The sequence below is a fragment of the Eretmochelys imbricata genome, chromosome 26, assembly GCF_965152235.1.
Source record: "Eretmochelys imbricata isolate rEreImb1 chromosome 26, rEreImb1.hap1, whole genome shotgun sequence".
Taxonomy (NCBI): domain Eukaryota; kingdom Metazoa; phylum Chordata; order Testudines; family Cheloniidae; genus Eretmochelys; species Eretmochelys imbricata.
The window spans coordinates 5,667,376-5,681,552 of record NC_135597.1 but is presented as its reverse complement, the minus strand read 5'-3'; the positions used below and the strand labels follow the sequence as shown (position 1 = coordinate 5,681,552).

General features: G+C 48.9%; 1 protein-coding gene across 1 annotated transcript; it reads right to left on the bottom strand.

Moving 5' to 3' along the window:
• Positions 1-2,817: 2,817 nt before the first annotated feature.
• Positions 2,818-9,793, bottom strand: LOC144257565 (surfactant protein C-like). The gene is made up of 6 exons (XM_077805548.1): positions 9,601-9,793; positions 7,274-7,386; positions 6,056-6,181; positions 4,972-5,112; positions 3,900-4,013; positions 2,818-2,955 (listed from the first exon to the last, which is right to left on the bottom strand). The coding sequence occupies exons 1-6, from the start codon at positions 9,791-9,793 to the stop codon at positions 2,818-2,820; spliced, it is 825 nt and encodes a 274-aa protein (XP_077661674.1).
• Between the last annotated feature and the right edge of the window lie 4,384 nt (positions 9,794-14,177).

The window sequence follows — 14,177 nt, the reverse complement described above, 5'->3', positions numbered from 1 at the left end:
GCCACATTGTGCTAGCCCACCAGGCTATGAGGTCATGTAAAGTGAAGACACAGTACCTCATTACCCAGAAGGAGAAATAAGAGGGGTTGGTGAGGGACTGTAGATTTTATTCTCTAAAAAGAATGGCAAGCAATCCTCTCATTCTATAGTGTCCCTTGCAAATGCCCGCTGCATCCAATGCAAACAGATCAGCCCATGTACATTTATTTATAGCAGAGTCCCTCTGACTCCTCTTCCCATTGGCACATTTCTTCCAACTGGGTTCCCATGATTCTGGAAAACTGCCCTATTCAGGAAAGCACCTAAGCACCCACTTGAGTCCCTTTGAAGGTAGGGGAACTTAAGCAGGTGCGTCATGCTTTCCTGAATTGGGGCCAGCGAGAGAGTTCTGCACAGAGCTAGGTGCACCATAATCACCCACAGGTACAGAGTCAGCAAAGCCACAGCTGAGGGTCTGGCTGAGGACGTGGTGTTCCCATTCTGCCGGGACCCCCTCGGAAGCAATGGCAGGCAGGAAATGCGCCGTCCTTGATGGATACCGCAAAGCAAACACACGGGGGGTGAAAAATGATCCCTGTGAACATCATGATCTGTAAGTGTTGCTTGGCCACAGATGGCCCCCTAGCATTACCTCCCTCATTTCTGCTTTTAGGGAGAGATTTCCAGAGGCACAAAGGGGAGTTAGGTGTCCATTGGTTTAATGGGAGAGTTGGGCAGCTATTGGGCCTGGCTGCCTTTGCCAATATCCCCTTATTCTCATACACAGACAATAACTTCTACCAGAGCAGCAGAGTGTGGACTCTCTATCAGTCACTTCCGCTCTGTGCTAAAGGGCCTGCTAGCATCTCCGACTCCAAGAGGTCACTATCACCCAGTGTGGCTGCTGAGGATTTGTATCTCCTTGTCTCAAGGTGAACATGAAGCATCCACTCCCTTTGCAGCAGGCGTACAACCCTGCAAGCTGCCTGCTGACTCTCTCAGTTGGCCTATGGGAGGACTGTTCCAGCCTAATGCATAGTTTCCTCTGAAGGCTGTAACATTTGCCAGCTGTTCCTTCAGGGCCTCAGCTCAGCCTGCAGGGTGGATTTGATTTAAATCAAATTTATTTAAATCACTATTTAAATCACTAGTCAGGAAGACTCGATTTAATCATGGATTTCTACATAAAAGTGCATTCTTGCTGGTTGTTATAATCTTAATACATATTCTTTACAACTCAGACATAGATGTAGGTTTCATTTTTCGAAGGTACACACGATACATTTTTAAGTGATTTATTTTGAAAACTTTTCAGATTAGTTTTTTTGAATTTAGTTAAACATTCAAGTTTTTTAAAATCAGGTTTGTTTTTGCTAAAATTGTTTTTAACTAAAATAGTTAAGTGAAATATTTAAAAAAACAAAAACAAAAATTAAATCGACTATGTCAGCCAGGTCAACACAAGAAACTTAAAATATTGGCTTCTGCAGCTAACTCAGTCGTCTTCACCTTCATTTTCCTGTTTGTTCATAATCTGGAAAAGAAAAACAAACTTTCCTGCTTTTTCAGGTCCCAAACAATTTTTCAATTTGGAATGAATTAGTCCAAAGGAAGAAAATATTCTTTCTGCACTAGCAGAAGAAGCTACTGCTGTTAAAAGTGAGATTATCACTTCAACAGTCTCTGAACCCAAGTGCTTAAGTGACTTCCACCTGTTCACTGGTGTGACTTTCTTTAAAACATCATCAGCAAACATATTCTTGAATGGTTCTTATTCCCAAACTGGGTCTATTTTACGGCCTGCTGCCATTATAGGTTTTCATTTCTAGTGAGAGAATGGTATGGTAGATCTCAAATCAATGAAGGCTACACTCACAAAGACCTCAAGACTTCTGGAATATGCTGCTCAAACAGGTTCACTCTTGTTTCTACTGCCTGTCTCTCCCTTCTCATATTTATCTTCAGACTTCTTCTCCTTGTCCAGATCTATTCCGCCCCCAACAATCTTCTATTCATTGAACTTTTTGAAACTTTGCACTTTTAGAGAGAGGTAAGGGATTGACTCTGTGTACACAAATTTGCAGAGGGACAATAGGGTTGAGGTCTGTTATTTCTCACCTCTCTATATTATTTATTTATTTAACACATTTTTGCTGTTAACAAGCATGTTATCTCTGGAGACACAAATCCACAGTTTGAGAACTGCAAAACTAAGCATCTCTGATGGTATCTTCTAGACTGAACAATGAGTCCCATTGGGTAGATAGAAAGATTAACCTAAATAATCTATACAGAAGCCACTGGATCCCCATAAGATTGGGCCCCTAATCCATGAATTATTGGAACTCATTTACAAAACTTTTCTTAAACATTACGTGAATATATTGTCTCATACTATAGAATTATAATGCATAATCCCTATTCCATGATGAGATATCTTTGAGCTATAATGTATCTTAATTAAAACTATCTTTAGATAGGGTTTTTCCTCAAAACGCATTTTATCAAAAAAATCCAATATAAATTAAAAAAATCCAATTTTTTTGATTTTTTTTTTAAAAATCATTGATTTTTATCCACCCTGTCAGCTTGGCAGTGAAGAACTCACTCCTGTGTCTGCACATAGGCCATGTCCCCTGGTGCCTGCTCCCCAAGACCCATTCCCGACATGCCTGTCACACATGCTTCTACTGTAATGTGTGTGTGTGTGTGTGCATGTGTGCATGTGTGTTGGGAGTGGGTGGTCAGTGCAGGTAACTGTGATTGTTCAGCCATTGAGCACAATCGGCTCCCATTCTGACACCCATCCACATTGCTACTCACCTTCCTGAGCCCTTGCTAAGCCCAGTAGATGGGAACGTTGCTGCAGAGGATGTTAACTGTAGTGCCCAGGATGGAGCGATCAGCCAGGGTCACAGGAAACCCTTTCTGCTCCTCCTCCTCACCCTGCTCGGGGGTCAGGATGAGCGACTTGAGCTACGGCAGGAAATAATAAAAATTAAACACACACACAAAACACCCTGCATCCTTGTTTGCAACAGGAATAGACACAGGCTATTGACATCCCCCTAGATCTTAAATCCTTAATGGCAATATGATACGCACACTACGTTTTCTCCTAGTGCCCACTATATTTCCAACACCTTCACTCCACCTGTGAGGATGGATTCCACATCTGGAGGGCTTCCCATATGGACACTGCTTCTGAAGCAGTAAAAATTTCTAGCAATGCTGCCCCAGCTGGAGATATACAGGACAGCCTGTTTTAATAGGACGTGGAATTATTTGAATATAAATATGGGAGTCTGTGGAGGCTAGTGATTATAGCAGATGATGAAAGATTCAGGACTTGTGGATTCTGCTCCCACTTCTTGGGGGCTGTATGGTCTAATGGACTGGGAATCAGAACTCCTGGGTTCTATTTTTGACTCTGCCACTAACTCACTGTCTGCCCTGAGGCACTTAACTCATCAGTATTTCTCTTTGCCATCAACCCCCCTTAGGGCTCTGAGGGCCAGTCAGTGCTAGCAAAGCATTTCCATGCCCTCATATATCACGCGCTTTATGAGAGCAAATCATTCTCACAGCGGCTGGTGAATGTAAAAGATCCAAAGAGAGGAACAATTCAACTCCAGAGGCTACTGTGGAATCACACACACACACACACACACACATACACACACAGCAGCAACTAGACATACACTAGCCCATTTTGCATGTGTAGCTGTTTTTACTGGTCCAGCTGATGCATGTGCATAACTCCAGGTGTCCCTGATGCACCATCCACACACACACACACACACCCATTCTCTGTTGGCCTCAGACTCAGCATTGCATGAGTGCCGTTTCCCTCATGCTTTCCTATACCTACCTCTGTTTCCAGCATGGTTCACACTGAGTTTGCATTCCTGACAGCTCACCTGGAGATGCTGGTGGAATGCCTTTGCAATGGTATCCAGGCCCTGAATGTTCTCTTTGTCCATCTTGGTGATGTAGCAGGCTCGGCCTTGCCAGGATTTGTAGCTGATCAGCAGCTGTTTGCAGACAGAGCACATGGTGCTTTATTAGCCCTGGTTTCCCATCACTGCAGCTCCCCGGTACTCACCGGAGCTGATTCACCCTCTCCTACTGCACAGCCACTTCTGCTTCCACAATGTCACCCCTCTCCATCCCCCTCATGACGCTGAGCCCAGGAGCCTCCTAGACCCTTCATGGGCCTTTCGAGACTTAAAGCCATCTGCTCGAGATGGGCCAGGGTCGGTGCCATCACTCCAAGCCCTGTCCAATGTGTGGGGGTTGCGTAGATAGGAGCTGGGTTCAAACCTCCTTGGGGATTGGTTTAGCAAGATGAAAATTGAGGCTTTGCAAACCCAAACCCACCATCTTATTTTGCTTGTCTCCCCTGCACCCTTCCCCACCACCTTCCATCCCACGCTGGCCACTGAAGGCAACACACCATCCTTCTCCCCTCATAGCCCCAACTCTAGCCCCATTCACTCCCTCTCTCACTTGGCTCTTCCTCTCTGTTCATGTTCCTCTTGTGGAGCTGGGTTTTCCGCATCTCTGGCAGCACCCAGTTCCTCCCCCACCCGCCAACCCTGCATCATGACAGAGGAAGAGGAGACCAAGACAGGATTCCCGTGTGCCAACAGGTGCTGCTCCTTACTTGTCCAAAGTGCTGTCTGTTGAGCAACCCAAGGACTTTCCTCCCAGGGACTGACTCCCCTGCTCCATTCAGGGGCATGATGCAGCCCAACTGAGGCTGGAACCCCTTCTGATTTTGCCTGGAGGGGCTGGCACCCAGCAGAGCCTAACAGTCTCTCCGAGTGCCTTCAGTTCTAATGCAGCATCGCCATGTTTGTGCTCAGATGCCACATGCATGGGTTAAAAACAGCCTCACTCCCTGGACAGGAGGATCCAATGCAGTCCCGGCCTGATGGCAAGGGTCCGTTCTGAAGCACGCCCCCTGCCAAGCAAGCACTCCCTGCTTACATTACTGTAGTCATACACGACTGTGCCCGGGTCATGGGTTCCTGCATCAATGAGGAAAGTCACCACCTCTTCTTCCCAGTCCATGGAGAGCCGCAGTCCAGACTCTTCCCCCTGCAGCCCCTCAATGGTCATTTGCAAAACCTAGGAGGAGATCATAGAGCCTAAAGAATGAGCAGCAGAGAGAGCAGGGCGGTGGGGAGGGGAGGGAAATGGAAGGGATGGGATCTCTATCATCTCTGCTGTGGGTCCCCTGCATCGAGAAGAGCAACATTATTCCATTCTAACCCCTTTGAAGCTCAGCCATTTCAAAGGGCCCAGGGACATTTTGCAGCTGCTCTTCATTTCTCTGTTGCTTCTAATAATCAATCCTGTTCCCTCCCTCAAGGCTAGCCAGGGCCCCAGAGTCTCTTGCAGAATGGAAAGGGTAAGTTTATTAGGAAGACACTTTCAAGATTGATTTTGTTTCTCCTAAATGTTCTCCTGCTAACCCGACAGACCAAGGCCTCCCTGTCTCTTCCCTGCTGTCCGCACATATTGTGAGGCAAGGTAGACAGGATCTGTCCCCAGTGGGCCAGGATTTCAGTCAGCCCTCTGGGAATTAAATGCGACTGCAACATCTTCCTCTGGCTTGGTCCTTGACTTTGGTCATTCACGGTTGCAATCTGTCCCCTCTGTGCCAATCCTGTTTCTCCAATGAATGACTGCATGAGTCCCCTCTGCACCGAAGAGGACCCCATCTGCTCTCTCTGCACCGGTGCATGACTGCCCCAGTTTTGTTCTGCAACTCTGTGCGTCTGTCCCCGCTTCCTCTGCCTATTGCTAGACTTGGGTGCAGAGACAGTGATCTCTTCTGCAGGGCTGCAGCAGTCCCCTGGGCACCTATGCAGGGCCATACCCTTTGCACAAGTCCCCTTTGCACCTACACAAGGCTGCATCTGCCATCAGCTACATGGATCCCCATTGCATCTGTTCCCAGCTGCCGCTATCCCCTGTTCATCTATAAACTGCTGCATTTGGGCATGATTTTAACACCTCCCTTTGCACCTGTGCACAGCCTCACCTGCTCCTTCTCCCCCTTACTTACAGTCTCGGTGTGTTCCTGGGTCACGTGCAGTCCCAGCAGCAGGGCTCCCAGGACGACCACAACTATCAGCACAATGACCACCACGATGATTAGGATTCTCTTGATGTGCAGGGGGCAGCCGGGGCACTTGGGCAGACGACAGAGTAGCTTAGGGAGGCAGCACAGGAAACTTTTCCAGGCGCTGCAGCAGCAGCTGCAGCAGGACTTACAGCTGGGGCAGCCTGGGCAGCAGTTGGTGCAGCTGGGGCAGCTTGGGCAGCAGTTGGTGCAGCTGGGGCAGCCTGGGCAGCAGTCGGTGCAGCTGGGGCAGCTGGGGCAGCAGTCAGTGCAGCTGGGGCAGCTGGGGCAGCAGTCAGTGCAGCTGGGGCAGACGTCCATCTCTGAATCCAGAGCATTGTCGTGCTGGGGACACAAGCAAACACAGAGAGAGGGGTCACTGCAGGGGGGATTGAAATGCAAAGCAAAAGGGAGCAGGAGGAGTGGAGTGGAAAGGGGTGTGAAGATGAGAGCCAGGGAAGGAGACAGGACTGGGGGAGAGAGAGGCAGAGAGAAATGAAGCGCAGGCACAGGATTTGGGCCTGGGACGGGCCATGGTTTTAAGTAGTATCTTCCATATTCAGAGTGTCTCCAAGTGCTTTTTAAAGTAGCAAGCTAGATCCCAGCACCGTGGCTGACTCTGTCGGCAAGATGCCTCGCTAATAGCCCCCATGCAGCCTCAGGCAATTGCCCCTGCTTTCTGGGGAGAAGCACTGGTTGACTCAGCAGGGTCATACCCCCTCCTCTCTGGGGTTCACCATTTAATAGTTCTCATGCACCCTTGACAGCTGCTAGAGCGGGTACATTTCAGAAATGGGCAATCGGTGACTCAGCCAGATCTGCACCCAGTTGAGCACGGCAGCTCAACAGGCATTGGGGGAACCAAGGAAGCAGGTGAAATGTCTTGTACATCATTATGGACAGGGGCAAGTACAGAGACACACCTGGAGACATGCGCACACACATACAGAGACAGAGTCACACAGACACACAGGTTCACACGCCGAGCCATACTCTGCAAGCTGGGAGGGACAGAATCCGCCACTGACCCATAACCGTAGCTGGGCACTAGAAACTATTTGAGCAGCAATATATGAGTTACGGGGGATGTGGTAGCTTTCATGTAACCTTTGTCCTTTGCTAAAACCCAGCCCGGGGAGGAGGGGTGAGGCTGAGGCTTACCAGTGGGTCCCCAATCAGAGCTTCCTTGATGCTGATTTCCATCTTGCTGCTTCTCCTGTGCCACTTGGACGTCCCCTCAGTGCGTAGGGCAGAGAGAGACTTAAATAGGGGACCTGCGGTAAGAGAAGGTGAGGGGGGAAGGGATGCTTGAGTTCCCCAGCTCCTTCTGGCCACAAATCAAGTGTCTAATTCACTTCATTTTTGTTTGTGAACCTGTTTCCCTGGAGCCCTTCAGAGCCCGGTTTCTAATAAGCTCCTAGGCTGTGTCAGTCGAGAGTCTCCAAGGACACTTGTCTCTGGGCACATAAACCTCTTAGCGCCCAAGAGCTGCACCATCTGGGGTTCTGAGGCCAAAGTCATCCAGCTCTACAGGGCTAGTGCTGCCCTTCAGGCTGGAGTATCCGGCCTGTCGATATGGCCACGGCCAGGCTTGGCTCAGTGCCCCGAGTCTCTTAGCCCCTCTGGCACCTAATGGTGCTTCAGATGTTCAAAGCAAAAGCCGAAAATCAAAAGCCTTTCACAAGAGCACTAGTCGTGAGTGTCCAGGCCCTTATTGGATTGTGGTCAGCCAGGGGCCTTTGAGGAAGGGCCGTGTGCAAAACTCCATCGTTTCCAACAAATGTTTGCACCACCACCTTGCCCAATCTCTTCAAGGCAGCAACTTAAGGAGAGATGGAAACTTTCTGGGGCTAACACTGCTGCATCCTTGTGCTACCAGGGCTGCAGTTTCCTGCTGTAGGTTAGGTGGGAGCATGGACACCTCAGGAGCTGGGAGGGGGTGAAGAAAGGAAGCTCTGAATGGAGTGAGATCTTCAGCAAGGGAAGCTTGCAGGGATGCACCTGCACAAAGATGTGGAGCAATAGGCACCTTGGAAAACTCGCCCCTGGGTAGAGGACCAGCGTAAGGTGAAGTGGGACTTAGGTGATGCATAGTCATAGCCATGAGTGCAGGGGACTGGACTAGATGATCTCTTGAGGTCCTTTCCAGTCCTACGATTCTATGATTGTGAAATTCACCCACTGAGTGAACTGATCTATGAGTCGTTAGAGGTCCATGATTAAGACATGCCAAACCCCTAGGGTGAAATCAAAACTCCCCTTAACTTCCTTGGGGCCAGGATTGTGGCCCAGTTTTGTAAAGTTATTTAGGTGTTGCTGTGCAGCCTAATATCATTTTCAAAAGTTATTTAGGCACTTAGGAACCAAAATCCCATTGGCTGTCAAGGGAATTTTGGCTTCTAAATGCCTAAATTCCATTAGAAAATGAAATTCAGGCTCCTAAATCAGGTAGATGTTGCAACCTTTAAAAATCTGAGCTTTCACCTCTAACTCCAGCTAGCCTACAGCCAACCCTGATCTCACATCTGGCCTTGACCTAATTGCTGTTCTAATCCAGCTATCTATCTATGGGTATCAATACTGCCAGACATCACTGGTATCCGAGCACCTTCCACATAAAATCAATAGCACTAGCAAAGTCCCCGGTTGATTTCATGGAGTCTCTAGCACTTCTCGCTTTTTTCAGGGTAAAAAACTTTGGGAATAGGATTTTCTTTTTCAAACTTTTATCGATTGACTTTTGGGGTTTTGGGTCAATTTGTTCCAGGGTAGGGTTTTTAGGTGGTAGTATTTTATTGGGTAGAAGAGTGGATCAGTGCTGGGGTTTAGGTTTCTAGGAGGGTCAGTGTTGGGGTTTTGGGGTAGAGGAAGCGGTCAGGTTTTGGATTTTAGGGTGGGTCTGTGTTGGGGTTTGGAGGTAGAAGGCAGTGTCAGTGCTATGAGTGTCTGTCGTATGGTGAAAAGGCCTTTTCAAAGGGGAAGGTTTGGTGGCGTTTCCTACAGAAGGTCAGACTTTCTGGATTTGTTTGATTTCCTTTGGAACTTTGTGTCATAGTCAGATCCCTTCAACTGGGAATGCTTTATCTCCAGCTCTCAAGTGCTTCGTCCTGGGCTTTGAGATCTGCATTGCCCCAGTGGAGTTGTCGTGGTGGTTCATAGATCAAAAATCAGCCATAGATGTAGCTGGGGCTTGATCCATTAATTGTTTTTAAAATTTAAGAGCAAGGCCTTAAACTGCGATTGGAAGCTGACTTGGACCATCACACAGGCCTGATGTGCTCATGGCAGCCTGAGCCAAGGAGAAGGGGGCAGCTGAATTCTGTGATAGCTGGAGCCTGTGAATCATTTGGACATTCAGATACATTGAGTTTCAGTGATCCAGCCTGGAGAGGATGAATGCAGAGATCACTGTGGACAGGTCCTCAGTGGGAGGAAGTTTCCTAGTGAGCTGGAGATGAAAGGAAGGCATTGGTAGATACTCATGCTACCCAATCCTCCAAGCTTAGCAATGCGTCCAACAGTTCCAGGGGTCACATCTCTCTGACGAATGGAGCCTTCAATGGAAGGTGGAGACACTGCCTTGACCAGTTCTCCAAAGCGTTTCCCCTTTCCGATCAGCATCACTTTGGTCTTGCCTGGGCCCAGCTGCTCTTCATCCAAGAGCTGATCATTTGCAGGCATTCCAACAGTTGGCCTTGAGCTATCTCCTCTTCTTCCACTGTCTCTGAATCCACAGCTGCCAGCACAGACCTTGAGAAAGAAATGGTTGCACATTCCTCAACCTGTAAGAGCCAGGAGCTCCCCAGCCTCCCTGCTCAAGGGCTTGGAGGAGCCTGCGCATTTGCTGTTTGACCCCTGACAGCCCTGGCTCTGGTTTCTGCAGACTCTGAGTGCTTGCCAACCCTCAAAGGGAAGGTCTTTGCATTTTCCTCACTCTGTGCAATGTGTTTTCTTAGTGATGTTTGAGGGAGGGAGGGAGAGAGAATCAAGTAGCTCTCAGGGCCATTTACCCTCAAACATTCTTTATCCTGGAGAGAGTCCTTAGAATCCTCATCTGCTCCCTTTGCTGCATGAAGCCTATCCCAGACATTCTCTTCTCCCCACACCCACCCCGCTCCTCAATTGCAGTGGGAACATATTCTTGATCTTCTGCCACATTGCACCACCTGTGCGAAGGCAGATGTTGGGTAACAGGCAGACCAGGGACATCAAATAATGGAGCTGAGCTGGAGCTTGTCGGCATCTCAGTGGCTTTGCGTTGCAAAACAGTGACACACTGGGGAGTGGGGCTGGGATGCTGATTCCACTCGGCCCAGATCTCCCAGCACAGGCGTCAACACGGAGGATGGTGTCCTACTTCTCTGGTGGCTGAGCGAGTGATTCATAGATTCCCAGGCCGGAAGGGACCATTATGATCATCTAGTCTGACCCATTGTATAACACAGGCCATAGAACGTCCCCAGAATTCCTAGAGCAGATCTTTTAGGAAAATATCCCATCTCAATTTAAAAAGTGCCAGTGATGGAGAATCCACCACGATCCTGGGTAAATTGTTCCAATGGTTAGTTACTCTCACTGTTAAAAACGTACCCCTTATTTCCAATCTGAATTTGTCTAGCTACAATTTCCAGCCTGCTTCCTATTGCCGGGGGTCGAAGGGCCGTTTTCCGTTTTCCAGGTTTGTTCCACTTGGAACTGGCCAGTGAGCTCTTTTGTTTAACTGGCGGATCATTGTCAGTCTAGCCAATTGCATTGTAAGAAACCTGGGGCTTAGACCCCTTTTCCTATGGTGGTATCTGCCAGCTTTAGGGGAGATTGATCCTGACTGCCAGATTAACCCTTACACTGCTGGTGTTCAGTCTCTGGCTGTCTCCCTAAGATGTTACAGCAGCAAGTTTTAATTGGTTTCAAAGTTTCAAGGAGGGTATCACATGAAAAATGTGTCCTTCCTGTTTCATTACTTGTTTCCTAAAGGAGATGGTACCAAGCTGCAGTGTGAGATCTTAACTTTCCCAGAGCTCGGGGATGTTCAGATCCAAGGTTGTGCTTTAGGTTGGATTAGCTAAGGGGAATCTCTGTCCCCTGCCAGTTGTTCTTGTGTTCCCTTTCCCGGCTAGCGGGTGAGCCGTTATACTGATACACGGATGAGCGGAGCCTGCACAACCGTGCTGTAGCAGTGTATGTGCATGCCGACACTGTGACACACGTGCGTGTACTGCTATGCATGCACACACTATAACGCCCCCATACACGTGTGCATGCCAGCACACTCACACATACACTCCCGTGCACAGATAAGCACACAGACACACATACCAACACACCCTCACAAACACACAACATCCTGCGTGAGCCCCCATGCATATGCATGCTCACGCACTCATATGGACACATACTCACATGCATGCGCACAATGTCACACCCACACTCACATACCACATACCTCTACAAAGACGCAGACAGAGTCCTGTATGGACACACACACGTACACTGGGACATATGTGCTCAGATACAGACACACACAAGACACATATCACCAACACTCTCCTGTACAGATGCACACTGACATCCCTCCACCTCCTGGAGGGACTGGGAAGCATGGTGAGGTGAATCATTTAAAACTGGATTCTGTAATTAATGGGGAACTGGTGGAGCTGTCTGCAGGGGAGGAGATGGGTTCACCTGGCCATGCCGTAAAGGCCTCAAGGACAAGCCATGAGCCAGGGAGAGCTTCCCATGCGTTGTGACCCATCCTGTTCACAACCTACTCAGCTTGCAGGGTAGGTTTTGTTTGTGGTTGTGGCAGCTGCTGGGCTGCATGATGATCCCCATCTTCCCAACTCTGCAACCTGAGAGTCCTGTACCAGCATCAGGCCCCCTTGATGCTGCATAAAGAGCCTGATGTAACAGACAGAGGCTAGAAGTACAGGAACACAGGAGTCACCTGAGTGGATCTGTCCACAGACCCACCAAGGCCAGTGTCTTGTTCCTGACAGTGATCAGTAGTGGATGCTACAGAAGAAGCAACCCCTCAATAGGTCACCTGACCAAATGTGCAACTGTGTGTGTGTGTGGGTGTGTACATATTTGCATTTCTTCCTTCTCCCTTACAGCAAGCTGCTTATCCCATGCAGTATGAGATTTTCTCACCCCTAACTGAGGATAACAACAGGGCTGGGGTTTTCCATTTGTTTCATGGGGAATTGTGTGTCTCAATCCCAAAGGTAATGCTGCACATCTCCCCCCGGGTTATTGATCATATAATCACCCAGCCTGTTTACAAATCCAGCTCCAGGATCGATGTAATAACTGGATGCATTATCTGTGTCCTAGCTGCACTGAAATCTGCTGAGTGATCATGCACGGCGAGGGACATTCAGCTTGTGCAGAGGGGCCACTGCAAGGTCCAGGCACTACTGATGTCCTACTTTAGCTCCCTTAGGAGGTGCACTGGCAGTCACTTGCCCACAGTCAAATAGCAGGTCAATAGCAGAGCTGGGAATAGAAGGCAGGTCTCCTGACTCCCAGTCCAGTGTTCTATCCACTAGACATCACTGCCTCTCAACATGCGTGAATATACCAACCTTTAAATCCTATTGGGTGAGCGCCCATTCACATGTTCTGGCCCTGGGTATAAACAAGGCCCTGAGCAGTTTTGATTAAATCAATACCATATGGCAGAATCCAGAAGGGAAAAGACAAATCTCTCTAAGAAGAGAATAAAGGAAACAGCAGCATGTTGGTCCTATGGAGATTTTACTCTTCAGACAGAAGCATAAATTCATAAATGAAACTCTCGTTTTATTGCAAGTGCCACCTGAAAATTCCCAGTTGCTTTGAATGGCAACAGAACAAAAGCTTTGCAATGGCTGGAGATCATGCAGCCACCCACCCGCTGGCCCACGGCCTGAGCCTAGGCTCAGATGTGCGGTGAGTGCACATGGAACGTAGTCATCATTGTAGGAGAGAAGCCCCAGTGCTGTGGTTACAAGGGCGCCATGCCCATCTCACTGGGAAGTGACTGCTGGGATGCAGAGCTCAGACTGCACGGGGCCCTGTAAGATAAATGGAGGAGCATGAGAAATCCATACAGAGAAAGCCACCTGTGGCCAGGTATCCTTGTTGGTTTTCTCTCTCACTATTTATTATTTGCACTATGGTAGTGCCCAAGGTCCCAGTTGAGGTCGGGTGCTGCATTGTGCTAGGTGCTGTACCTACATGTGCTGAGGTCTGTGCCCCAAGGAGCTCACAGTCTAAATAGATAGGACAGCCAGAGGAAGTGTCATTATCCCCATTTCACAGATGGGAGAACTGAGGCAGAGAGAGAGTAAGGGTCAGATTTTTAAGGGATTGGACAATGAGAGTTAGAGGCATAGACACCTTTAAAAACCTGGCCCCGTGTGACTTGTCCAGGGTCACATGGGGAATCTGTGGCAGAGCAGGGAAGTGACCCCAGCTCTCCTGAGTTCCAGCCCAGTGCCTGAACTACAAGGCTACCCTTTGGCTTTTGTTATATTTTAGACACCTCCCAACCCAGGCACCAAAGCAAGGCCTTTCCCTCAGCCACCTTCCCAGCCAAGGCTGCAAGCGAAAGGGCCAAGAGGAGGCCATCCCCTACGTGCACACATAGTCCCTTGGGTTCTCAAGTCTGATTCCACCCGTGCCACGTAAAACTCTGCAGCGATGCCGCTAATGAGTCCATGAGAGACTGCAATGGCCTCCTGCTGACTGTTGCATTCTGGTTTCTCTGTGCAGAGTGGGTGGAAGTCTTGTCTTCTCACCAGCCAGATGGAGGCATTTCTTCTGCATCCTGATTGTCCGGAGCCTGGTGATGATTTGATGGTTGGGAAGGGATTTGATTGGTCTCTGGCAGAGGGCTTGTTGCTTTTGCAACTCTGGGTGCGTGGCGGGGAGGAGGGGGAATCCTCTGGCAAAGGGCTTTTGCTACTGTGTGTGTGTGTGTGAGAGAGAGAGAGGGTTGCTGGAGGCAGTTCTGATTAAGGCAGTCACTGAGTAAACCCAGCTCCCCTTACAATACCCAGCTGCTCACCCACCTGAGCCCTTG